General features: G+C 54.3%; 1 protein-coding gene across 13 annotated transcripts; it reads right to left on the reverse strand.

The window, feature by feature from the left end:
* Positions 1–463: 463 nt before the first annotated feature.
* On the reverse strand, positions 464–22,231 carry SEPTIN3 (septin 3). 13 transcript variants are annotated; one of them, XM_057486326.1, is made up of 12 exons: positions 19,099–19,119; positions 16,154–16,279; positions 14,245–14,445; positions 11,447–11,575; positions 10,921–11,002; positions 9,722–9,859; positions 8,340–8,457; positions 7,366–7,461; positions 5,628–5,727; positions 4,338–4,389; positions 3,921–4,014; positions 464–1,743 (listed from the first exon to the last, which is right to left on the reverse strand). In XM_057486326.1, the coding sequence occupies exons 2-12, from the start codon at positions 16,221–16,223 to the stop codon at positions 1,678–1,680; spliced, it is 1,146 nt and encodes a 381-aa protein (XP_057342309.1). In that variant the 5' UTR covers positions 16,224–16,279; positions 19,099–19,119; the 3' UTR covers positions 464–1,677. The 13 variants fall into 13 exon arrangements, with proteins under 13 accessions (XP_057342309.1, XP_036787364.1, XP_057342307.1 ...); XM_036931469.2 differs by lacking the exon at positions 19,099–19,119 and adding an exon at positions 18,587–18,751; XM_057486324.1 differs by lacking the exons at positions 16,154–16,279; positions 19,099–19,119 and adding an exon at positions 21,025–22,231 and having other exon boundaries at positions 5,628–5,724; positions 14,254–14,445.
* Positions 22,232–23,916: the final 1,685 nt, after the last annotated feature.

Consider the following 23,916-nt stretch of genomic DNA (forward strand, 5'->3'; position numbering starts at 1 on the left):
GGACTAGTTCCAGAAAGAGACAAACTAGTGATCTCAGTTTCAATTCCTAACTCTTGAAAATATTCACTGTAAATTAGGTCCCTAGGCAAGATGGGTCCACTGCTTTCATGGACTTGGTTTTTATGCCTTCTGGAGAAAGAACGGGAAAAGGTAGGAAATTAATTAAATGAAAATAAACATCATTTTCATTGAAGGAGACAGGTTATGCAAAGCACAGTATCCCTCAAGGTCAAGTGTGGTAGCTCCATCACTCATTTTGGATACAAAACTCCAGGGAATTAGACTGGCATCCAGCCTCAGACCAACTGAAGATGAACTGACCTCACGAAATGTTTTCCATCTCTAATTTCTGTGGCTATTTCTTACCAAGACAAATGCTGTCTCCCCTCAATACATGAGTGAGATAACATAATGAGTGATTTAGCCAAGGGATGAGAAGGACAAATAAGACACAGGCCAGGTATCATTCAAACAGCAATGTTTAGTTGTACAACACACAAAGTCTAGCAACATTTACATAACCAGTTTGTCTCTTGGCTTGTTTTCAATTGGGAAATTTAACCATAATGTCACCAAAAGGTTGGCTGGGACTGGTAACATTTAAGAAATGGGTCGTTCTTGCATCCCCTAGGCTTGGGCCTCTTGCTCCATCAGGATTTGGTTGTAGATGATTGGCCCACGAGTCACCAGCCTTTGAGCAAGTTGTGTCCAGGTGGAGATGGATGGGGTGGGGATAATTCCATAAAGACAGTGTGTGGGGCAGTGGTAGCCGACATTCGCAAACATTCATGCATCTGATGGGGGGGCTTTTCCCTCCATTGGGTATTTCCCACTAGCCTACAGTGACCAACTGTGGCCAGGCTAATTCACTACTCACATTGGCGTGGTGGAGGTGAAGGGTAGGAGTAGGCAAGGCGGATGGTAAGAGATCCTTCTTATTGCTAAATGGACAAAAGGGTGTATTTTTACTTCCTACAATTCACATATCACAGCTTCCTGGAGTTTTGTGTCTGTCTGTAGTTCTTTTTGAAAGTTTGAGAATAAAGAAGTGAACTCCAGAAATGCCTCTTATGGAAAACCACTCCTCCTAAGTGGCTACGTTATGGGGCAGGAAGAGTGTGAAACCACACTCTGGGCCAGTCACAAGTTGCAATTTAATAAAACAGAATGCTAGCCCTTGCTCCACCACATCAGTAGTGACCCATCTTATAAACAAGCTTTAAGCAATGAACGAGACACCCTCGTTCCCCATCAGGGCTCACACAGCTGACACCAATGCATCTGACAAGCAGAAAAGTTGCTTTCTTGCTCCTTTAAGGAAGCCAAGAGTAGCTTATGTGGACGAATGGGTGGGGAGCCGTGTTATTTCCCCTGGAGATGGGTACAGGCCGCTGGCTTGGGCTTGGGAGGGCAGAAGCAGCTCTTGATATGTTCCTTCATCCTACACACGCGCTAGGACAGGCTGACAAAGACGATGGAGGGCAGTGCTGGCGAAAACTCCATTCCCCTGGGAGGACAGGGGCGTTGGCTAAATGGAGGAAGCACCCGCCCCTTCCACGTGCTGTGCTGAGAGGGGCTGTGGCGCTGGGCTGGACAAGCACAACTCTAAAAAGGGTGTGGCCCTGCAGCAATACCAGCTGAGAGGAATGGAGGGAGAAGCAGCACTTGAAATGGCCTTCATTCAGCAGTGGGGCAGGGGGTGGCTGGTACAGGTGCAAGGGCAGTGCCCGGGAGGCCTTCTCCCTGCAGGGGGGTTGAGAATGGTTGAGCGTGTAGCGACCAGCAGCTGGCAGCAGACATACAAAGCAGCTTCTCCAGGGAGGCTGAGATCATGGTTTGGGGCCTCCAAGCATCGTTCTCCTACTCAGCCTCACACCAGCCCCCAGGCCTTCCCTGCTAGTCCTAGTATCCAGGCCTGCACCGCCATAGGAGGCTGTTCACTCTGTGAGCCAGGGATCTAACTTCCGTTGAAACATAGCAACCTGTGGGCTCCAAGCCTGCTGCGGCTCTATTCCTAACAGGTGCCTACCCTGGAGTAACTCTGTGGGTGACAGAGGATATGGGTCGGATTGGTAGGGCCTCCAGGAAAGACTGAGACCATAGATCTGGGGTCACTAGTTATTAGATCACCCACCTCTTTGGTCTGGTCCACCCAATCTCGGTCTTGGCCTATACGTTTTCCTAGCACCTGAGTGATAAGGGACTATAAATGCTGGGATCTGTAGAGGACCAGTAAAACCCCTAGGGTTGGACCAAGAGATGGAACAGGAGGCTACAGAAGGTTATTGTCAACTGTTCCACATGGTGTTTTCCCTTGTCTGAGGCAAAATTGTTTCCCCAGCCCCAATGTCAGCCACCTTATAGACTAAAGGGAGAAAGAGCAATCTGGGTGCAAAACAAACAGGAGAAATATGCAAAAATAAATACAGGGCTGAAGGGAAGGATGAGAAAAAGCTAAATGTATGATTGTGGATATACTGGGAATGTCTAAGGAGTCAGGAGGGAAAAGTGGAGAAAGACAGATAAACAGACAAAAGTGCATTAGCTTTGCACAAGAGTGAGAGAGAATGGAAAATAAGTATGTGGGCGTCAAGTACATCTGGGGTGAAGGGAGCAACAGAGAAGCCAGCAGCAAGGGGGGAGGGTCCAGGCGGAGAAAAGGGAGGTATCATTTAAAATTTGTCTCTAAAGCCGAACCACTGGAAAAGACAAATAATGTATTTTGTTCTTGACACATCCTTGGACTTGGTTCTTCTAGTACTTAATGCCTAAAAAGTTTTCTCACCTGACCAATGCATGTGCCTTTTTAACTGAACATTGGGACTGCATAACTCGACATTTCCTCGTCTGCCCAGCTGCCCACAAGCTCAGGGCCAATTTCAGCACTCAGCTGCAAAAACTCTCTTTCCTCTTCCTTGCTATGAATCTGATTTCTCTTGTAATCTCAGCGTGTACTGTCCCATGCCTTCAGCTGTGATTTGAAGGTGGCCTAATGTCATTTATGGAAGTAGACTGGGCTTAACTCTTAAATACAGAAATGTAGCTAAGATGGATTTGTCTAAAAGGAAGTGAGAGAAGTCAGAGAGGGCAGGATGAAGAAGTGAAGGAAAGGTGGAAGCAGAGGCCAGTGAGGGAAGGGGATATGGAAGGCAGCAGTCGGTGACCCACAGGAGCTTTTGGGCAGTGAAGGCGACATGGACTGAAGGGTGGAGCTCTCTTCTCCACTTCTAGGCACTAATTCTTTCTGCAGGAGCCCACTCCGGCCTACTTCCCTGCTCTCCGTGACCTTCCTTCCCCCAGACTGCCCTGCTGATGGGAGGCTTAACTCCTCGACTCCCCGCCGCTCCCCGCCCCTCCCGGGTCTAACTCCACAGCCTGTCCTGGGAGAATCTCTGCTGTCCCAGTGTGGTGGGCGGATTCAGAGATAAGAAAGAGTTACCTGTGGCTCACCTGCTCCCATAATTTGTAAATGAAACCTCCCCCAGACCTCTCAAGTGAGGCACTCGGCTTTGTTCTGGGATACAAGGAAAGGAGACAGATAATGGACAGCCATGGAGGAACCAGACTTGAAAGGGAGTTTCCAGGGAGGGCAGGGGAAATACCTCATCCCTGCGCACACACACAGACATAGTCTCGCCCCTTTCACACACACACACACACACACACACAGTGAAAATACCTCACCCCTGTGCACACGCTCACACACACAGACATACTCTCACCCCCTTCACACACACACACACAATAAACAAAATACTCCACAAATACCAGACAGGCCTGTGGGACAGATAGAAAGGTAGAAGGTGGTAGGTGGCAGGTGGTGGTGTTGGGGATGTGTGTGCGAAGTGGCAATGTGTGATGGTACAGAGAAAGGGCCGTCAGGGGTTACTGTTGTGGCTCTCCTCTGTGTCCACGCTCACCGGAGGGAGGCCTCCATTGTCATTGAGCCGCTTGGCTCTGTAGGTCTCATAGTGGATGTTATGTGTCACTTCCTTGAGGTCCTGGAGGTGGGTCCTGAAGGACACAGGGTGAGAAGGGACAGTGACATAATTAGAGATGGCAGGAGGAAGAGACAGCCCACATGTGAGGGTAATATACTGCTTCCATGGCCTGGACCCAATGACTGGGAGTCGCTCCAGAGAGCCAGCGATACTCGTTCAGCCCCTGTTGCTTCATGATGGGAGCGGGAGCTTGGTCACAAAGCTGTCAGAGAGACCTGGAGACTGACACAGTGGATCCGAACAGACGGCTCCCAGACCCCAACTAAGGAAACCTGTCATGTGACCTTGGGCAAGACACTTAACCTGTAGCCATCTAAGGGAAGGGGTGCATCTTACCTGATGACAAAGTCTCGAAGCAGAGCAAACTCACAGTGGTTGAGGTTTTCCACTGCGAAGAAACAGAACAAAGCAGGTGGTCACCTACTCATGCACCAGCAGCCAGCGAGGAACTTCTGTTCAGGTCAGGGAGACTTTCAGGAGCGAGCCACAGGACAGGCTATTGCAACCCTTCCCAAGTGGCTTGTCTTGGCCCTTTGGTGCATTAAATTTTATTCATGGAACAAATATTTATTAAGCAGCTATAATGGCACAGTACTATCTGAAATTCTCTGCAGTAATAGCTAATAGGGAGTATTATATTTCCCATCTTGTGGAAAAGGAAATTAATATACAGGGAGCCCAACAAACTTGCTCAAGGCCTAAGATACTATTCCTATCCTTACAGATCTTACGATCTTATTGGAAGACAGTAACACACATAGAAAATAACAATCGAGCCACCTTGAAAAGGTCATGTACTACATGATAAATCCAATTCAGCATAAACTGAGTGCCTCCTATTTGTAAATCATTTGCCAACAATTATGGGAGCAGAAGAGGATTAAGGCATAAATCCTCTAGTCTCACAATCTAATGGGTAGGACAGACATTCTCATAAATAATTCCAATTCAAGGCAGATTATGAGAAAAAAAACTTCTTTTAATCCCAAAAAAAGGGTCATGGGAAAATGAAAGACAACATGATACAGTGGTATGAACCTGGTTTTGGAATCAAAATATCTGGGTCTGATATTCCAAGTTTCACCACTAACAAGTCACGTGATCTTGGGCAGGACACTTAAACTACAGCCTTAACTCATGGGCTTCAGGGGCTGATTCTCTGAGAACAGTCACACCTACCCTGCTCCCCTCTGGGTTATCATATTGAATGAAAGCATTGAAACAATTCTTCAAAAACTTTCAGAAATCCCTATGACCTTCTCAAGGTCTCATCCATTCACGATAAAGTGAAAATGGCCACATCTGAACACCCCTTCAGTAGTTTGTCAAATCTTGTCCCTTTCATGTGGAAAACCTTCCTCTGCTTTTTCTAGTCTGTATTAATCTCTCCCTTTATGAACTCATTTGACACGTGAGTCAGTGCCCCCGGTCCGGGGCTATATTGGTCCTTTATGGCTTCCTGCCTGTGAGTCTCACCTTCTCAATTCGACTGTAAGCTCCTTACGGCAGGTGTGTGGGCGTTCATTTCATCTCTCATACCCTAGGACACTGCCTTAGCCTGCAGATGCTTAATAAACAAGCATAACTGAACAGCAGCCAGTTCTTCTAGAAGACGCACTGAATTACCTTCAATGATCCCCCAGGGAGTTTTTCTGCCGAGGACCCGCTTGCCGTTGACTTGGTACTCCTTGTCACTTCCCACCACCGCGAAAGGCATGCTCTCCTGCTGACAAAGCAGACGCACGTGCCCGTCATCCTCCTAGTCTGGGCCTCCCACGGCAGGAGGGCCCTTGGTCCTGGGCCGTTAGCCGTCAGCTGCACGTCTCTGATATGCTTTCAGTGATCCCACTGATGGCAAGGGCCAGGCTCTTGTCTCTTAAAGAGAGCACCGGTCTGCGAGCCAGAAATCCTGGGTCCTACGCCCCTGCCTGGCAGCCCTGACTGCAGTAAGTCAGCTTTCCTACAACTGGAGAACGTCTTGTACTTTTCATCCTACAATTAACACGTTTGATTTGATTCGGAACCACTCTGAGCTAGCTAGGATAGCAGATTTCTCTTAAAGGATGCCCACCCAACTGACAGCCGAGGCAACTGAGGCTTTACACCGACTCCCCTAAAACTACTGGCAGAGGCATGTCAGCTGACCTCTAAGAGCTCAGAGGCCACTCTCTGATGTGGCCACCTCTAGGTGGGTTGAATAAAGAGCCAGCTGTTTATTCCCCAGTCTGTTTGCCTGATGTATACTTGTTAATATAATTCGATAAATTAACTGTTGCATTAGAGGAATGTGGAAAGTTGCTTCTCTGGAAATGAATGTTTCCAAAAGACTGGATAAAGGTAAGTTGCTTTTGCATTAAAAGCAACTTTGAGGATTTATCTTCAAAGAGGCCTGTCTCTGTCTATATGAAAGAATGTTTAATGAATGTGAGGAATATGCTTGAAGTTATTTTAACTTAATAATTTACTAAAATACTTACTTTATAACATTTAATATCTGTATGCATCATTTTTTCATGATTACTTCACTTGAATTAAGTTTTTGAATTAACTGACCAGTTACCTCTCTCAGCTACATCAGGTAAAGGGCTTCTGCTAGATTATCCACCCTTGACGGAGCAGGAGACTCAACACAGAAGCATGTAACTGGTGTGTCCCAGGTTACAGTAGTTCACAGAGAAGTCCAGAAGAGAACTCAGGATTTTTCTGATATAACATCGCAGAATTGTAGAAGTTTAGAATTGAGAGGGATCTTAGGAATCCTACTGGCCAATGGTTTACAAGACACTGGGTTTACAAGAAGCCTTCAGATTCCCACGAGATACCCCACGGGCTGCTCAGAAGGCAGGTCTCTGTGCCCCATGCCACTTAGTTGAGAACAGCTGTCTTTATGTCTTATATCTATATTGGAGTTCTGTCTAACATTTAATTGTTTTAAAGAGTTCCTCTAGAGAAAAAAAAAACCTGTAAGCCACTCACCTAGTCTGACCTCTGCATTTTACAAAGGAGGAAACTAAGGCAGAGCTCTGACCAGGCGAAGATACCTTAGACCCCAGCCTGATGCGTTCCCGCCTATGGCCCTCCATCACCCGACATCTGGTTTTGCCAGGCCTGATGGGGGAAGAAGAGGTCTTTGTGGGGTCTGGGGATGAATGGGAGCATCAGCATTCTGGGTGCAGAGTTCACAGTCAGCCAGGGCCCCTGGCCCTCATGCCCTCCCATGTCACTTCTGGTCTGGGTCAGGCAAGGTGGGGCAGGGAGTATGGAAAGGGGAAAGCAGGTGGAAAGACAGAAGCAGTACACAATATGCACCCCACGGGCCCCAAGGGGGGGCATCTGTTTGATGAACAGAGCCCCAGGCACCCACCCGGATTTTGTCATTCTCTGTCTTGTCCTCCAAATCCTCATCAAACTCTTTCTGGGGGTAGAATTCAATGCCATTTACTTCAAGCTCCTTGCGAACCTAGAGGCAAGGAAGAGAAGCAAGGTAGCCAAGTGTCAGGATAATGGGAGACTGGTGGGGTGTGGGGTGTGCACACACATGCAATCGTGTGTGTGTGTGAGTGTGTGTGCTAAAGTCAGACGGCTGAATGCAGCCTTCGATAACCGAGTCATCTCTGAACTCTGAGGCCCTGAAGTAGCAGGAAAGCCCTGAATAAATGCAAGCCCCAGCCATACAATTGCCACAGCGCAGCCTGAGATGAGTGGTCTGGGCGTGCGGCTTGCTCATCTCAGGGTCCATAAGGCCAGGATTTAGACAAGCAGCGCCTCTGAGTAGGTTCCACATGGGCAGTGCTCACACTGCTGCAGGTCCTAAACCTGTCTGCAAAGAAGAGAGGTGACCCTCACCGCCCCCACACCCAGAGCTTCTCTGTTTGCCCTCTTTCAAAGCTTGGCTTAAGCCATCCAGGACCTCTGCAGTAGTCTACTTGATCGTAAGCTTTTTGAAGGCAACAACTGTCTTTATACTTCTCTTCCCCACCTCAAACCAACGAGCATAGGGAGCTCAGAGAAGATCTGAGAAGGGCTGGCAGGCAGTTCGTTAATTTCTCTAGTCCTGCAAGCTCCCTAACATTGAGGCGTGGTTTCTCACGTTCCTGGTGAGTTTTGTACTCAGTGGTCTTGGTGGGTAAGTCTGGAGGTGGGAAGAAGGCAGCCTGAGGCCACACTGACATCTCTTCCCCACTGGTCCCCAGACACCACCGCCAGCCCAGCCTCTTTAAGGGGTAAGCAGGAGCTGGGAGGCCAGGGGGCTTGGGGCTGTAATAACGGAGGGGAGACAGCTGGCCGGAGGAGGGGAAGGAAGGGCTGGGAACAGGAAAGGGAGCAGGGGCTTCTCACCCTTTGCTTGAATTCAGACTTCTCCTCCAAGGTCATGGTGTCGGCCTTAGCAATGACAGGGATGATGTTGACAACTTTGCTGAGGTGTTTCATGAACTCCAGATCAAGAGGCCGCAGGCTGGGGCCCAGAGAAGGGGTGTGTCAGAGCCACCTTGCCCTCCCCTCTCTGCCACCACCACCACTCCAGGGCAGCCCTTGGGACAGGGGGACAGGGCTGGGAGCCTGGCTGAGGCTGCGGGGCTGCTCCTCTCTGACACGCACTCACCTTCTGCAGCACAGCCCCCGCTCAGCCCACACGTGCCCGCCACCTCCATTTCTCTTCAATTCTTGCCCCTCCATAAGCCCTGCTCCGCCTGCTCCTCGGGATGGCTTTCTCTCCTCCTGGGGCTTCTCCCGGGAGCAGCTGCCGCCCCCACCCACATGTCCTCATGTCATGGTTACTTGTGCGCATCTCGTTCTGCCCGTGGGCCAGCACTTCTTGTTGGGCCTTCTCCCAGCCCCCACTCAGTCCTGCAGGGCCCCAGCTGGGGGCCTGCCCTCTACTGTCCAAGGGCCGCACTTCCCCGAGGCTCTGGGGCCCAATCAGCCCTGAGTCTGAGGTCCAGGGACTCATCGGGCAGGCTGTGTGCTGGCTTGTTCTGACCTTGGTCCAGGGTCTGGGGCAGAATAAAGCAACCTTTCCACTGAGGGCCTGGGCCCCACCGTCAAACACCTGCTGGGTGCCTGGCTCCTCCAAAGTCTGGGACCCTCCTTGTCCATCCTCTCAAAAACTGAACTCTAGCCCTGCAGCTGGACTTAGAAGTAAGTTATGAGACCTCTGCCAATGGGGGGCTGCTTGGATCTCCCCATCCTCTGCCAGCACCCCCTATCATAGAGCCCCACCTGTGTCCCACAGCCAGAGGCCCTAGCACCCCCTGCTTGTTGTCTGCTTTCATCTCAAGACACTCGGCCCCTCGTGCTGGGCTAGCCACCCTCTGATGCCTACAGCTGGGCCCCACACCCTGCTCCAAGCACCAGCCCCAATCCAATAGCCCTGCCCCTCCCATTTCACCCTCATTGCTGCCCCCACCCCAGCCTGTGCAAAGCAGTATCTACAGAAAAGGTGAGGAGCACTCCGCTCACACAAACTGGCTTCTCTGTGGGTGCAGGGTCATGGTGCCAGAACACCAAAGAGCAGCAAGGGGCTGACGCTGGTCAGCTTTACTCTCCTGGTGAGAAAGCCAGACTTTCTTGGAGAAAGTCTGGGGACTCACAAGGCCATGCCTATACTGGGGCCCCACTGGCCCTCCCCAGCCAGTCCAGGTATGGGTTACCCACTGCAAAATGGGCACAGGTGATGCAAACCAGAGACAGCCCAGCCCTGAGACAGGACCGGTACTTACGAGTGTCCCGTGGGGGAGATGAAATAGAGGCAGCAGTGGACTCGAGTGTCAGGGATGCGTTTCTTCCTGGCAATGTTCACCTCCTCCTTCAGGAACTTCTCATACTGTTCGTTGATGTACTTCTCAATGGGCTCCCAGCTGCAGGGGGGGAAGAAAGCAGATGGGAGTTCAGAAGCACAGAACCTGGGGACTCATCCCAGGCAGGGCCAGGTAGCTGTCCCCACACAGCCATCTCCTTTCCTGCCTCCCCTGGTGGGTCTAGGGTACACGTTGACCATTCTCCATTGGCCCCCCATGGATATCTTTCCTTGTTAGCCTCGCTAGCGCTCCCCTGGGGACCCAGCATCCTGACTGGGCTACAGGAACCTGCAGACCCTGTCCCACTCCAGAAAGCAATATACACTTCCCCCTCCTCTACTCCTGAGCTGGAGGTCTGCCCCTCTGAGACTGTTCCTCATAAGGAAAGTGGCAGTAACAATAGGGGCCTGGAGGTATTCATGTGAGGATTAGAAAGAACACAGCAACGGCACATAGAACGTATCAATCACGGTAGGAGTTTGCTGTCACCACGATGCATCAGTGTGCATGCACATAACCAGAGACGAGGGCAACCGCTTTTCTAAGACTGTTCTAAGTTGTGTTGTTCAGTGGCCTGCCTGTCTGTGGCAGACCCCAGCTTCCCCACAGAGGCACGGTGGTCTCCACCCCTGCCTGGGAGCAAGCTTCTGCCAGGAACCTTCCAGCCACATTTTGGGCAGCGTATTTCACTCTCCTTGACTGGACACTGACTGCGGATCCCCAGAGCCTCTCTCCTCGTGGGAACTCCCCTCCCTCCTGATTTTCACTCCTTCTATCTCCATCAGGGTTATGACCTCTGGCCCACAGGGCAAGCTCTTGGCCTCAGCCTCCAGGTCAGCCTGGATTTGCACCCCGGTTCCCCATTCTGTCTGCCTTACCTGTGACAGATCTGCTGCTGCTCCACGAAATCCCATGGCCCAAACTCCCTCTGTACCGTCCCGCTCCAGCCCATGACTGGCCCCCACCTGGGCCTCTCCCCTTGCCCCCGCATAGCCCCCCTCTCTCCTATAGCAAGTCTTCCTGCTTGACCCCTCAGCATAGGGCACGGATGGTTCTCAGCATGTGTTCAGTATCTCCCTTGCAGAGTCTTTAGGATGGAAATCTCATGGGCAGACATATACCAGTTTTCATTGTTGATCTGATCTCCAAAGCCTGGGGTGTCGATGACGGTCAGCTTCATCTTGACACCGCCTTCCTCTATCACTGGGGGTGAACAGAAAGGACACCAGGGAGGTCACTCTCCCAGCTGATGCCAGGTGCCCTGCTGCCTACCAGCCAGGGAGACCCAGGCTACTTCCTTCTTCAGAACCAATTATTGGGAAAGTCAAGTTCAGGGTCTCTCCTAACTCTCCTAACTTTGTTCATGCTGTTCCCTGCACCTGGGATGGCTTCCTGACGTCCTTCTGCCTGTCTAAATCCCACCCACACTTTACTGTCCAGCTCAAACCTCACTGCTCTCCTTTCTAATCCCCTCCCTCCCTTTTCTGGACTTGCATCTGAGGAGTTGCTCCATAGAGTTCAGGACTTCAGTCTACTCGCCCTTGAGGTCGCCTTTCCTTTGTCTCACTCCCCAGTAAGCCCCCTCTCTCCCCTTCCTGGCAGAGGCCCCTCTGAGCGATGCCCACAGGGTCCCTGCCTGGGCCTCACCATGTCCAATGGCTTTGATCTCTACTGTCTTGGGAATCTTCTCCTCCCGGTTCCAGCTGGAGGCCTTGCGGCTCACCTGGGATTTGAAGAGTGTGTTGACTAGTGTTGATTTGCCCAGCCCACTCTGACCTGCAGCAAGACAAGAGGAGGATGAGGAGGCAGGGAGGGCCCCTGTCCACCTCTGGAGCCTAATATCTCACCCAGGGGCTTACAGGATTCCAGAGCTGCGAGCCAGGCGACGCCCCGGTTTGGGTGCTCACTGGGGTGGGCCGGGCTGAGCAGGGAGGGGAGCTCGGATGCACAGGGTTCCCTGCGCTGGAGAAGGGCTTGGGGAAACATCAGCTGGATTCCACAGTCTCCTTCCTGGAGTCACAGGACCACTGGGACAAGGGATAACCTCTGCATTTGTCTAGCATGGTGGCTTTTTGTTTTGATTTGGCTTGACTGAAGTTTCTAGTCTTTAATACTCAGAGGAGTAACAGAATGACTTTGCATTCTGATACTGCCTCAGGGCAGACGCACGTTCACGTCCCCTTAGTAAAATGAGCCTTTATATCAGCACCGTGAGCCCCCCCACTCCCAATGCAGAGCCACTTTATCCCCAGGGAAGTGGTCCAGAGAGATTAATCTCCACCTAACATGAAATGTGTGCAAGGTAACATAACTAATAAATCCAAGACCTGAACTTGAGCCCAAGGAGCCCCTTGGCTCCACAGCCACTCTTTACTTGAGAGTAGCAGGTGGGTCTCGAGATGAATGCCTGGAGGACCCTGTGAGATGGAGGAGGCTACCTCATTCGCCGCAGCTCCCTCAGACCTGTTTTACAGACACAGTTCTACAGGAGACTTCATTCCAAGGTGGAGCTCCACCACTAGAAGGCATTTGAGAACCACTGGTCTGGGCAGTGCTCCTCAAATTTGAATGTGCATGAGTCGCGCAGCAGTTCTTGCAACTGATGCACCGTCTGGGAGTTCATAGGAAATGCAGAATCCCAGGCCTGCCTCAGCCCCGTGATTCAGAATCTGCATCTGAACAGGCCCTCCAGGTGGTCCTTTGCACAGTAAAAACAGAAGTGCTGGTCTAGAGCATCCCTGTGGGATACCTGAAAAGGACCAGGCAGGAGGCAACAGCCTACGGTTCCAGACCCGACTGTGGTGTCTCATGGAGGCCTTGGACCAGCCATGACTGCCCACCTAGTGTCTTCACTGATTACATGGTAGGGAGGGAACTGGGTAAGACAAGGGATGGCAAATAAGGTACATTTCTCATGCGAACTGATCAACTGGTGGTAGCCACCAAAACCAAAATGTTAAGAAGGCTACGCCTTGGCTCAGGGAGGAATGTGGGCTGTGACTGACCAATGATTGCCTGCCGTGGCGATGCTGGGGAGAGAAGTAGCCCATGCATCTTGTACTTGCCATTCTCCATCCAGATATTGTCTAAGGTCATCTATTCATTAAGTATCCTTGCGTGCCAGGTGCTGTGCTAAAATTGGAGGCAGAGTGGTGACAGACATCATCCTTACCCTCAAGAGCTGTTTAGTGTGAGGAGACCAAAACAGAAGCAAATACAGACAGTGTGCTGCACTGAAGAGATCGCTGTGAAGGGAGCTTAGGATATTATAACAGCGTACTGAGGGGATTCTAATCCATGCTCTGAAACCAAGGAGGACTTCTAGGAAGAAGCAACAGCTAAGCTGAAACCCGAAGAGTGACTTCGAATGGCCCATGAGAAGCTGGAAGGGGGTTCTAGACACAGGAAACAGCACACGCAAAAGCTCAGAGTAGGAAAGAGCATGCCAAGTGCAGGAGAACTGTTCCTTGTAAGTGAGGAGCACGGTGCTACGTGGGAAGTGGTAGGAGGTGAGAGGCAGGCAGGCAGTACCAGGCCGACCAGGAGTGTAAACCCTGCGGCTCACTGAAGGGGTTTGAGAAGCTTTGCAAAAAAGAAGTGTTTGGTCACCTGTGGACAAGGGGTTGAAGGGGGTGACAGAACCAGGAGGATTGGTGCCCCTCAAAGTGGGACCTGAGGCCAGGGTCCGTGAACCATTTACTACTGGTTCTTGAGATAAGAAGTCTGCACCAGAAAGTAAATCATCTGTGCCGCTAAGCACACTGTTTAGTCCAACTGAGGTTCTATAGCGAGACTTCCATCTGGTGTGCGCTCCGGCCCAGCGGCTCTTCCCTGAGCAGCACCGAGTCAGGTGAGAGTCCCAGCTCGGCGCGGGGTGGCGGCGGCGAGGGAGAGACAGGGACAGCCGCGACAGATACTTACGACGTAAAACTGACAGGACTTGATGACTGACGGAACTGGGGGATATGGGAGAAGGAAGGATGGTGCCCGGATCGCTGTTTCAGCGACTGAGTGGACGACCCCTGAGGCCGGGCAAAGGCCCCTTCCTGCTCGCACACCCCGTGACCACGTGACACTGCTTAGAGACCAATCAATCTCCTGGGAACTCTAAGCTTGAAAGCACTACAAAGGATCAGAAATAAGACCACCCTCCACCCGTCCTGAAGGTGGGAATGACACTGATGAGTCCCCCAGGCCGCAGTCGGAAAGCAGGCTGAGCACGGCTCAGAGGCTGCCTACGTCCACCCAGCTGTGACGGGGCCCGGCTGACCACCCCCCAAAGTTCCCTCCCCTGGGCCAGCCAGCCTGAGGGGAGAAGAAGGCTAGGCCTTTGTGATCAGCACCGTGAAGTCTGCCCTCCCAGAAAGAGCTCCTCCTAGAGAAGCAAGGGCTGAGGCCACCCTAACGGGAAGAAGTGGGGTCCTCGGTACCGCTGCCACCAGGACCTTCCGTACCGACGACCATGATATTAAAGTCAAACCCAGTCTTCATGGTCTTCTTGCGCATCTGCTCGATGATGGTGTCGATGCCAATGTAGCCCAGAAGGCTGGAGTTGATGCTGACGGGCTTCATGGGCACGGCTGGCTTAGGCCTGGGCTCAGGCACCAGCTCTGACATAGCTGCGTCCGTCCTGGTCTCGGGGAGCCCTGCAAAGCCGAGATGAGACGAGTGAGCTGGAGGAAAGCAGAGGTCACATGGAAGCCACAGTGCCAGTCTCGTGATGTGGAATTGCAGAGTTGGGACTGGATGGGACTTGAGATGTCAGATGGGCCCCCCGTTTCATAGGTGAAGGGTCAGGCCTAGAGGGGAAAGGACTTGTCTACTTGTCTAGGAACACAGAGCAAGTCTGATACAAACTCTAGCCCGCGGCGCATTTCCCCCAGTCGCAGGGGGCACTTTGAAATACTCTCGCTCTTGAAAGCAACACATCTGTGTGTCCGATCCAGGGCTTTCTCCACCTTGGCACTATTGACATTTGTTGGGGGGGGGCTGTCCTGTACATTGTAGGATGGCATCCCTGGCCACTACTAGATGCCAGTAGTAGCCCCCATTATGACACCCCTAAATTTCTCTAAACAGTGCCAAACGTCCCCTGGGGCAGCATCCCCTGAGAGAACCGCGGGTGTCAGAGAATGCTGGGCTGTTCCAGCTGGAGTCCCGCCTCCAGTGCACGGGCCCAGCACCTACTGACTGTCGGTGTGGTTTTTAGAAACAAATAGGGTGACCCTCTCTCCTCAGAATGAGCATCACTCTTGTTCCCCAGCCTCAGTGTCCCTTCAGCTCCGTGAGCACCCGGCAGAGTGGGGGGCTCTGTCCCTGAGGAGCCCCAGACACCCACCTAGCTATATTTCTGAATCTGTGGGCAGAACAAGTCTCTCCTTTTGACCAGTAGGGACAGGATGAGACCCAGGTGGGGGCGGTAACTTGCCAAAGATGATCAGTGTGTTCTTAGGATGGTGGGTGGTAGAAGAAAGGGTGACTGAGGGAACAGCCCTTCTCCAGTGGGGAAAGGCAAACATCCCTCTGGGTCTGGCAGATCATGGCTATGTTCACACACACAGGAGGAATCTGTGTGTTTCCTCATCACGCCTCTGTCCACCAGGGTAGGTCTCAGAATGGAACAAGTTCATCTCCCCATCCATAAAAGGGGTGTGTGAGAAGTGGGATGAGCCTGGCGCTGCTATACATGCCCACTCTGGGGATGTGCGCGAACCCCCTCCCCCTGGAGCCTGCTCCCGCATGTGCAAACTGGTTAGGCTCGTGATCCAGGCTGTGGAGAGCACTGAGATGTGACGCCTAGAAGCACCCCTGCCCCCACCCCTTTCCAGTTCACCAGGCTGTCAGAAGGGGAAATCACTCCTTAAAGGGAGGTGGCCTGGATGCTGATTACACAGCAGAGTAATTGGACTCCAACTCTCCTGAGGACCCCTTCCGGTTTTGCCGTTCTAGATCCTGTGGTTCGTGGTTACTGCCCTGCAGTCTCAGGCTTACAGGCCGACTGATGGAGCAGCAGATGGGCCAGAGGGAGAGGGGACAGGAGTGACTCCCTCCCCCACCCCAAACCCAGCCAGGAGTCTGTTCTTGTACCGCCACCACCTAGGCCTTCCCCTGGTGCTGGCAAGACTCCCCGCCAATGGGCAGCTGTTCTTTCCCTGTCACTCCCAGGCACAGGCAATCTGACGAAGCCTCGGGACTTCCCTGGGGCCTGGCCGGTCTCCTTCCTGCTCCCAGGAAGCTGTTGCCAGGCAGGCAGCTCCAGACGGCAGCAAGGTTGTCTCAGCCATGGCAGCTGACTCTCACAGCCCGGCTGCTCCTCTGCTCTCGCACATGGCTCTGGAGCCCCATTCAGCATACCTGCACTGGGGCCGGTGCGCATTTCCCCTGTGCAGCCGCTCACGTGGCTGGCCCTTTCCATTTCCCTCATGCCTCTTCAGCTGAGCCCTTCTGGTCTCCACAACCTATGTTGTGAGATAGATCCATCTGTGGGGGGTGAGGGGGATGTCTATTTTACAGACGTGGACAGTGAGTCTTGTATTTTTTTATGTATATTTTTTAATGTTCTTCTAATGTGGGTGTCCCCACCATGGACTGCTCAGCCCTGGCCCATCAAATGCAGCACCCAAAAAGCACACTCCCCAAATTCACACCCTGGTTTTGAGAAGGGGTCTGCCTACCAGATTCCCAGGCAACTTTGAGGCACCACGGCAGGCTTGCTGCAGGGCCCACACATGAGCAGATCTCTCACCCTCATCCTTCCAGTAGGCACCTACTAGCACCTATGTGCATACTGCCTAGAGCACCTGCTGGCAAGCCACCCTTCCCAACTACATGCCAATTACATGCCAAGCACATGCTAACAGCCACCCATCAGCTGCAAGTGCTGTAAGCGTGCAGCAGCTCACCCCATCACAGACTTTGCTGGAAGACCCCTTGCCCATCCAGCTCCTCGCTAACCCCTACTCCGTTTTCACCACTCAGCTCAAGGGCTACCTCTCAGGAAAGCCTCTGCTTTCCCCTCCAATGGGGATGCCTCCTTCGTGCTGCTTCGCCTGCTGACTGCCTTGGTACTCATCACATTCATCCATTCATCTGTTCCATTTATCCATCCAGGCAATTCCATATTCTGTCAAATGCAAACCTACTCCAGCTAAACCTTAGAGTAAATACCAAAGGCACTTTGGGACCCCACACAAGTTCCTTGCCCCTGAGGGCCCACTGCCTGGTGAGGGTGGCTGACAAGTACACAAAGACCTCCAGGGTGCAGGACAAATGCTGTTCTTGAGTCAAATTCTGTAGCTCCATCCTCTGCCCCACAGCTCCCCTGGTCCCGCCATGCCAGCCCAGATGGGCAGCTGGCCCAGACTTGACTCCCAGCTGGGTGACCCCTATAGCCTCAATTTTCTCCTCAGGAAAATTTTCTCCTCAGAAAACGTACCTTGCTGAGTTGCTGTGAAGGTTAAGCAAAAGCATGGGCATAAATTACTGAACATATGCTGGCTCCCACCCTTCCTTCAGCAGGGACCATGTCCTATGCATCTATGTGCTTCAATGTGCCCAGCATAACACAGGCACTCAGCGACGAATGAATGATGTGTGAATGAATGAATGATGTCTGCCTGAGACGGAGGTATCACTTCAGAACCTTCACCTTTCTCCTTCCTCAGATGCTGCTCTGTTTGCAGAGCAGCTGACCCCCAGCCTGCAAACGGCTCTTCTGTAGGCCACAGTCAAGGGGACAGACCTTTCCCTCCCCTGCAACAGGAACTGGAGGGGGGCTTCCCAAGGGTGAGGAAGAGCTCAGGATGGGGTCACAGCAGGATGTAGCCCCAGCATGGCATCCTGCCTAGATGGTTCTTGGGGCCCCTCCTAAGCTCCCATCTCTCCAAGGGCCTCTCGAGGAGACAGGATCTGTCTGCAACACCCCTGCCAAGAGCCACCTGCTCCATCAGTGCTTCAGGGAGAGGCATCTTGTCCACCTGGCTCGGCTCTGACTGAGCCCCGCACAGAAACTGCACCCCCCATCCCCATGCCAAGCAAGGACCCTGATGCTTTCTTTTACAGGCAAATAAATAGCTTCGTCTTTGTCTGGCTCGGGGACCCCACCCCTCTGTTGGGAAGGTGGCAGCAGGGGGAGGGGACCTTTCCTGAATAGCAGCACCTGCCTCCTTGGCTCAGTGGTGGGGGTAGGGGGCTGGGAGGGCAGCTCTTCCTTCCTTCCTGAGGGGAGATCTTCCCCAGCACCTAGCAGCCTTCAGAACCCCACCCCCACCCACAAGGCAATTCCAGTCCACTCCAGCTCCGGCCCTGGCACTCAGAAAAAGACCACACAAAATATCTTGGTCCTCTCCCATTTACCGGAGCTAAGGGCCCTGGGACGCCCCCTGCCCCCATTCCAGTCCTCTGGAGGCCGAGTTCCCTTGGAGACCACCAGCCGGTACCCATCTCCGTGTGTGCCTGAGTGTGGGGAAAGGGGTCCATGTGTCAGCGCACAGGTCTCTTACCCCGCGGTAGGTGGCCCTGATACCTCTGCGTGTGTGCGTGTGTTTGCACGAGCGTGGGGCTTTCTGTGCGCATCTGGGTCCCTGCTTGGCGTGTCCGTGGGTTCCTGTATCTCCCCTCTATCCTGCATACGTTCTCCAGGCATGTATGTCTTGGGGTGTGTGCCACCGTGTGTGGTGTGTCACCGCGCGTGGGCTCCTCGGCGCAGCAACCCTCCCCCTTGGAAGCACCTCCAGCCCTTTCGGGGCCGCATCCTCCTCTCGGTGGACGCCGGTGGCCCGGCCCTACCTTTGGACATGAATCCTCCTTTGTTTCCGTTCCTCCGGGGGGATGCTCAGGGCGTGGGGCTGCAAGGCTGAGCGGGGCGCGGGCTCCTCCCGGGCCGACCGGCCCTTCAGCCGGGCCTCGCCCCTCGGCGCTCTCCGCCCACCCGCCCCGCCCGGGGCCCGGCCGCGCCGCCCCTGCGCCCCGCGCCGCCGCGCCCGCTCGAGACGTCGCCTCTGCTCCCCCGGCACCGCGCTGCCCCTGCCCGCGCAAACCGATGCCGCCGCCGCCGCCGCTGCCACCGCACCACGTGACCCGCGCGCCCGCTGCCCCGCCGAGGGCCCCTCCCCCTCCCGCGGCGCCCGCGCCGCACCCGCTCCCCGCCGGGCCGCACGCGGGGCGGGCACCAGGGCCAGGCTGCGGGCGGCCCAGGAGGCGCGCGGGCGCGCTGTGCCTGCAGGCTCGGGATGCCAGGCCGGGGAAGGTGCCCGCATCCCAGGCCCGGGGTTCCTCCTGCCCCCTCTCCCGGCCCTTACCCTCCAGACCAGGGCGAGGTGGGGCGGGGGCGCCGGTGGCAGCGGCGGGCGGCGGTGCGCGTGCCTGAGTCACGCGGTGGTTGGGATGTTGCGCCGTCTCAGCGCGATTCTGCCCCGGAGCGGGCGCCCCTAGGGCCCCGAGTCTCCGAGGTTCCAGGCCCGACTCCGGAGTGACGAGCCCCGTGACCTTGAGCTGGTCAGAACTTCCCTGAGTCTGCATTTACCCAACAGAAAAATCTTCCAACATTAAGTCAACATTAACGGACAGCATACTGCCAGGCCCTGGGGGACAGCGATAAGGCCGGCCCTCCCTGTCCTGGAAGCGCTGTAGGTCTGGCGGAGAGTACAGAAAGCTGGGCTGTCCGAATGCGGGAGTGTGGGGTATGACAGGGTGCTGTGGGTGCACCCGCGGCACGTGCGGGGGACAGAGGGATTTTAGAAGAATACCGGGGAGAGGGAAGGACCGAGATAGAAAGGCAAGTGGAGGTGGGGGGGAGGCCGGGAGAGGGGGCAGCAGAGGTGAGGAGACCCGGAGCTGAGAGCTGCGCGGTGTTGGTGGACAGCTCAGAGCCCTGCTGCAGCTGAAGCGGAGACAATTCCAGACAGGGACGTGCAGCTCCGAGACTGGAGAGGTCCGTAGCCTTGGAAGCCAGACTAAGGGGCTGGCATTTAAGGGAAGGTAATGGTGAGTGACCACGGCTGTTTGCCAGAAGTGCTGCCGTCAGACATGTGAGTGCCAGTGGCTGCTGTGTGGAGGAGGGAAAGCCCTGGGGGGTGGGGGGGGGACCTTAGCATCACAGGGCAGAGGGCTGGAGAGGAGGGGACAGCCAACCAGTGCTGAGTAGCAACAGAGCTGGCAATAGACCAGACAGGATGAAGGAGAGAGAGAGAGACGAGGGAAAGGAGGGTACCCAGGTTTCCCGTGCGCCAACAGCAGAGAGCGAGGTCGGGAGGGCCGGACTCGGAGCCGGAGGGAAAGGGCTGCTCTGGACATGCCTGAGACACTGAGGGTGGCGTCATCCAGCAAGCACTGGCTGGGCACAGCCACTTCAGAGGGAGGGCAGGGATGAAGGTGGAGGTGATATCACGGAGGGAGGAGGGAGAGAGCCTGGGTGAGCTCCCAGACCCAAAGACCCCACAGAGGCACTAGCCTCGATGCTCTCCAAGCGTCTCCCAGAACCAGAGTATCTGCGCCTTTGACACGTGAGGAATGAGTGCCCAAAGGAGATCTGGGCCCCCATGAGCTCACTGCCACCAACCAGCTGCATGACTTTAGGCATGTCACAGCCTCTCTGAGACCCAAAGACCTTCTAGCCCTTTGTGACCTATCTATAGTTCTAGGTAGGACTTCCATATATACAAATCTCCAATTCATCTTTCAGGACTAAAGGACTGGGAGTAGGGAACCAAGAAAGAGAACTCCAGGTGAGATACCTTTTAAGCAACAGAATCTTCCTGGAGGGCAGAATGTGAATGATTTGGAAGGGGTCAGGTGAGGTCATTGTCCACATCCCAGGAGCTCTGCAGGCAGCTAGACAGATCGCCACTACCGACATGCTGGTCTGTCCTATCCTGTAGGTGGTTTGCTCTTTAAGCTGGACTTTTACAGACGGCCTGGCAATTCTAGCTCTTCAGGGAACAAAGAACTGTGCAAGATGCCAAAGGATGAACTTGGTATCACTACCTGTTTGCAGGGTACCCCAGAAACCATCCTTCTGGTGACTTCCCTCGGCCTGACCTCTGACTGGCAGGTTGGGACCCATCTCAGGGAGAGTCCCAGTGTTCTGCCCCTCAACCCTATTCCCTTTTCCCCCAGTGTGTTCAACTCCGTCCTTAGAGTCCCGCCTCCCCATCCCGACCTACCCAGATGCATCTGTGCCACCCCTGCAGAGCCCAGTGCACACCAGCTGCGCTCTCAACATCTACCTTGGGCTTCTCTGGTGATCTCCAGCGTGGCGGGCTCTGTGGCCCTGTCTGTGGCAGCCTCTGCTGTAGCACGGTCCAGGGCTGGGTCTGTGCTTCTGCTTGGCATCAGTGAGCAGGTGGCTGCTGCAGTCATGCTAATGACATTGTCCAGTGCAGTCTCACCAGTGACTGGGGCTGAGGTGACCGGTACAACCAAACCAGTGGCTGTGCCCAGCCTGTCTGGGTCTGGGTCTGGTACCGCCCAGTCTGTGGCTGTGCCCCCTGTGCTTGTGTCTGGCTTGATTATACCTGCTGTAGCCAAGTCCACGGCTGTGCCCAGCTTGGTACCCAGAGCAGAGAATTCTGTGCCTGTATCCTGTCTGGATGTGACTGCTGTGACATTGATAGCCAAGCTATGTCTGCTGGTGGCCATTGTAGCTAAACGTCTGGCTGTGCCTGGCCTCGTGTTCAGAGTAACCAAATCTAGGGCCATTGTAGGACCCCTGGTAGGGGTGGCCCTTTGAAGATGCAGCCGGGATCTTGGGATACCCCTGAACCGGGGCTTACCTCTTCCTGAAGAAGCTCTGGTAGACACATGGGCAGTCACTGGGACAGGGTGCCTCTGAGCCAGCAGGCCTGGCCCTGCAGAGCCTGGTGGATTCTGGGCTAACCGGGATTGAAAAGGTAGGGCCAGGTAGGAACTCACCAGGGGCTTCTCTACTATGGGCATCCTGCTGGCTTTGGCCAGGCCTGGGCTCCCTGGGCCCTTGGAGTGGACCCTGCCTGCAGGCATCGGCGTCACAGATGGTGAGCCTGGCACGGGCAGCCTCCCACCTCCATGGGTGGCAGCCTCCCTGCCCAGGGTGGACAGCTCTTCCCAGGGAGAAGATGGGGGACCCAAGGGCCATGCCTGGCTGTTCTGACGGAGCGTTAAGGAGATGGAGCTGAGCTTCCTGGACACAAGGCTGTTGCTGGTCTCCTGTGGACCCGCACTCTGCACCCTTGCCCCAAGCCCAGGTCGGCCGGAAGCCTGTGGGCTGTGGCTTTGGGGGAAGGCATCCAAACGGACGGTCTTCCTCAGGACCGGAATGAGGGGAGACACACCTCCAGGGAGCTTTGAAGGGCGGGCAGGGTGCCCCAGCAAGTGGCTGCGGGAGAAGGAGCTTCCGGGCCTGGGGGCTCCAGGTGGTTGCATCTCACAGTCGTGGTCCATCCCCGTCTTTGGGCTTCCCCTGAGGCGGTCAACAGAGAGAAGGGGCCAGGCGTCAGGGCTGAGGAGCTCAGCTCGCATGTCTTTGATTCCTGTGTAATAAAGAGCATGACAACTTCTTTGCTAGTAGCAAATTAAGTTGTAGTTGTCAATGTTTGTCAGAGTCTTGTAAAATAAGACATTATTTTCAAATGGAAAATATTTAAATCATATGAAGTGTTATCGAGTAACTTCATTAAAGCATGATTTATCATTTTAATGTTATACAGCTACTAAGGTATGAAATCATTTTTAAAATTGAGGTTCATTTTATAATTGAAAAAGTTGCTAAATATGTGTATGAAGCTTAATTTCAAAATGTAAGTTTTAACAATGAGAAAACAGACTTGTAATCTATTGAGATATATATAAAAGTGTGAGAGGTCCTCAGTGGATCGAGTTGAATGCTAACTGTCAAAAACATAAATGCTGGGTCTGAAGGGGCCTTGTTCAGAGACCCCAGAGGAGAGTGGTGGTTACTGGAAGCCGGTGTATAGGCCTGTCTTTTCCAGAAGGGGCCAGACGGCTCTGGGCTCTCACCCACACAACCAGAACGAGCTCAGGCATCTGGGTAGGAGGGTGAGGGATGACCAGTTCGGCCTGGGCACAAGGTCTGCACCTGGGGCTCCTGCCCAAGAGCAGGAAGGAGCCCTGGGCTGGCCTGCTGGCAGAGCCGGAGTCAGAGCCCGAGCTGAAGAGGACCCTGGAGAAGGGAGGCTTGAGAAGGGAAGTAGTAAAGGCTCGAAGGAGGCAGGAACAAGCCCCAGTCCCTGTGGGGGGAAACTGCCACCCCCAGGGGTGCCAGGCAGCGAGGCTGGCAGAGCTCTGCTGAGGAGAGCATGTGTGGGAGGCAGCAAGCATTAGCTCAGTCTTTGGTGTCAAAGGTGGGAGGCTGGGCCTGGGCTTGGGGAGTCCATGCAGAAGGCCCAAAGGTGAGGCAATGCCGCATCTTTCTGGGAACCCACCGTGGGGCTCCCTGGCTGTAGGTGGGGGATGGGGGAGACAAGGCCACAGGTGCTTGGAGGCCCAGGACCAGCCACAGGCTCTGAAGCCCAGGCTCCGTCCTGGAAGAGGACCCGGTGGGGTCTGCAGGTGGAAAAGGGCTCTTGGGGGCAGTATGACAGAGGGACCAGATGCCCTGGTAGGACAGCAAGGACGCTGTTGAGATACTCTGTGGGCTGGGGTGGGGCTGGAGAAGGCTTCATCGTCCAGGGGTCAAAGCAATGGACCACCCAGAGGTGGGAAGAGGAGGGGCTGAAGCCTCTGGCTGGTGGTCTGTGAGGATGAGCCATTCCCCAAGTGGGGGACTCCAGGCTCCCAGGGGACCAGCTGGTACAAACTCTGGGCTCCATGTAACTTATCGCTGGAACAAAGCTGTTTCTGCTGCTTTCGACACAGCATGCTGGGATGTGATGCTGGGGAGGGGAGGGAGGCTCAGGCCAGGGCTGGCGGGAGGGGTCCGTGGGAGAGGGAGGCTGGCCCTGTCGCCAGGTCCCTAAGGTCTGGAGCAGGGGCATCTCCATCATCCCGCACCGTGGTGCCCCAGCCCTGCATCCCTGTCCAGCCATGTATTTGTACCCAAGGCTGAGCCGGCCTCCACCCTGACCCACCTGGCCTATCCCTGCAGTTCTGCTCTCCTGCCCTTATTCACAGCCGCAGAAACC

This window comes from Manis pentadactyla, chromosome 10 (genome assembly GCF_030020395.1).
Source record: "Manis pentadactyla isolate mManPen7 chromosome 10, mManPen7.hap1, whole genome shotgun sequence".
Lineage (NCBI taxonomy): Eukaryota > Metazoa > Chordata > Mammalia > Pholidota > Manidae > Manis > Manis pentadactyla.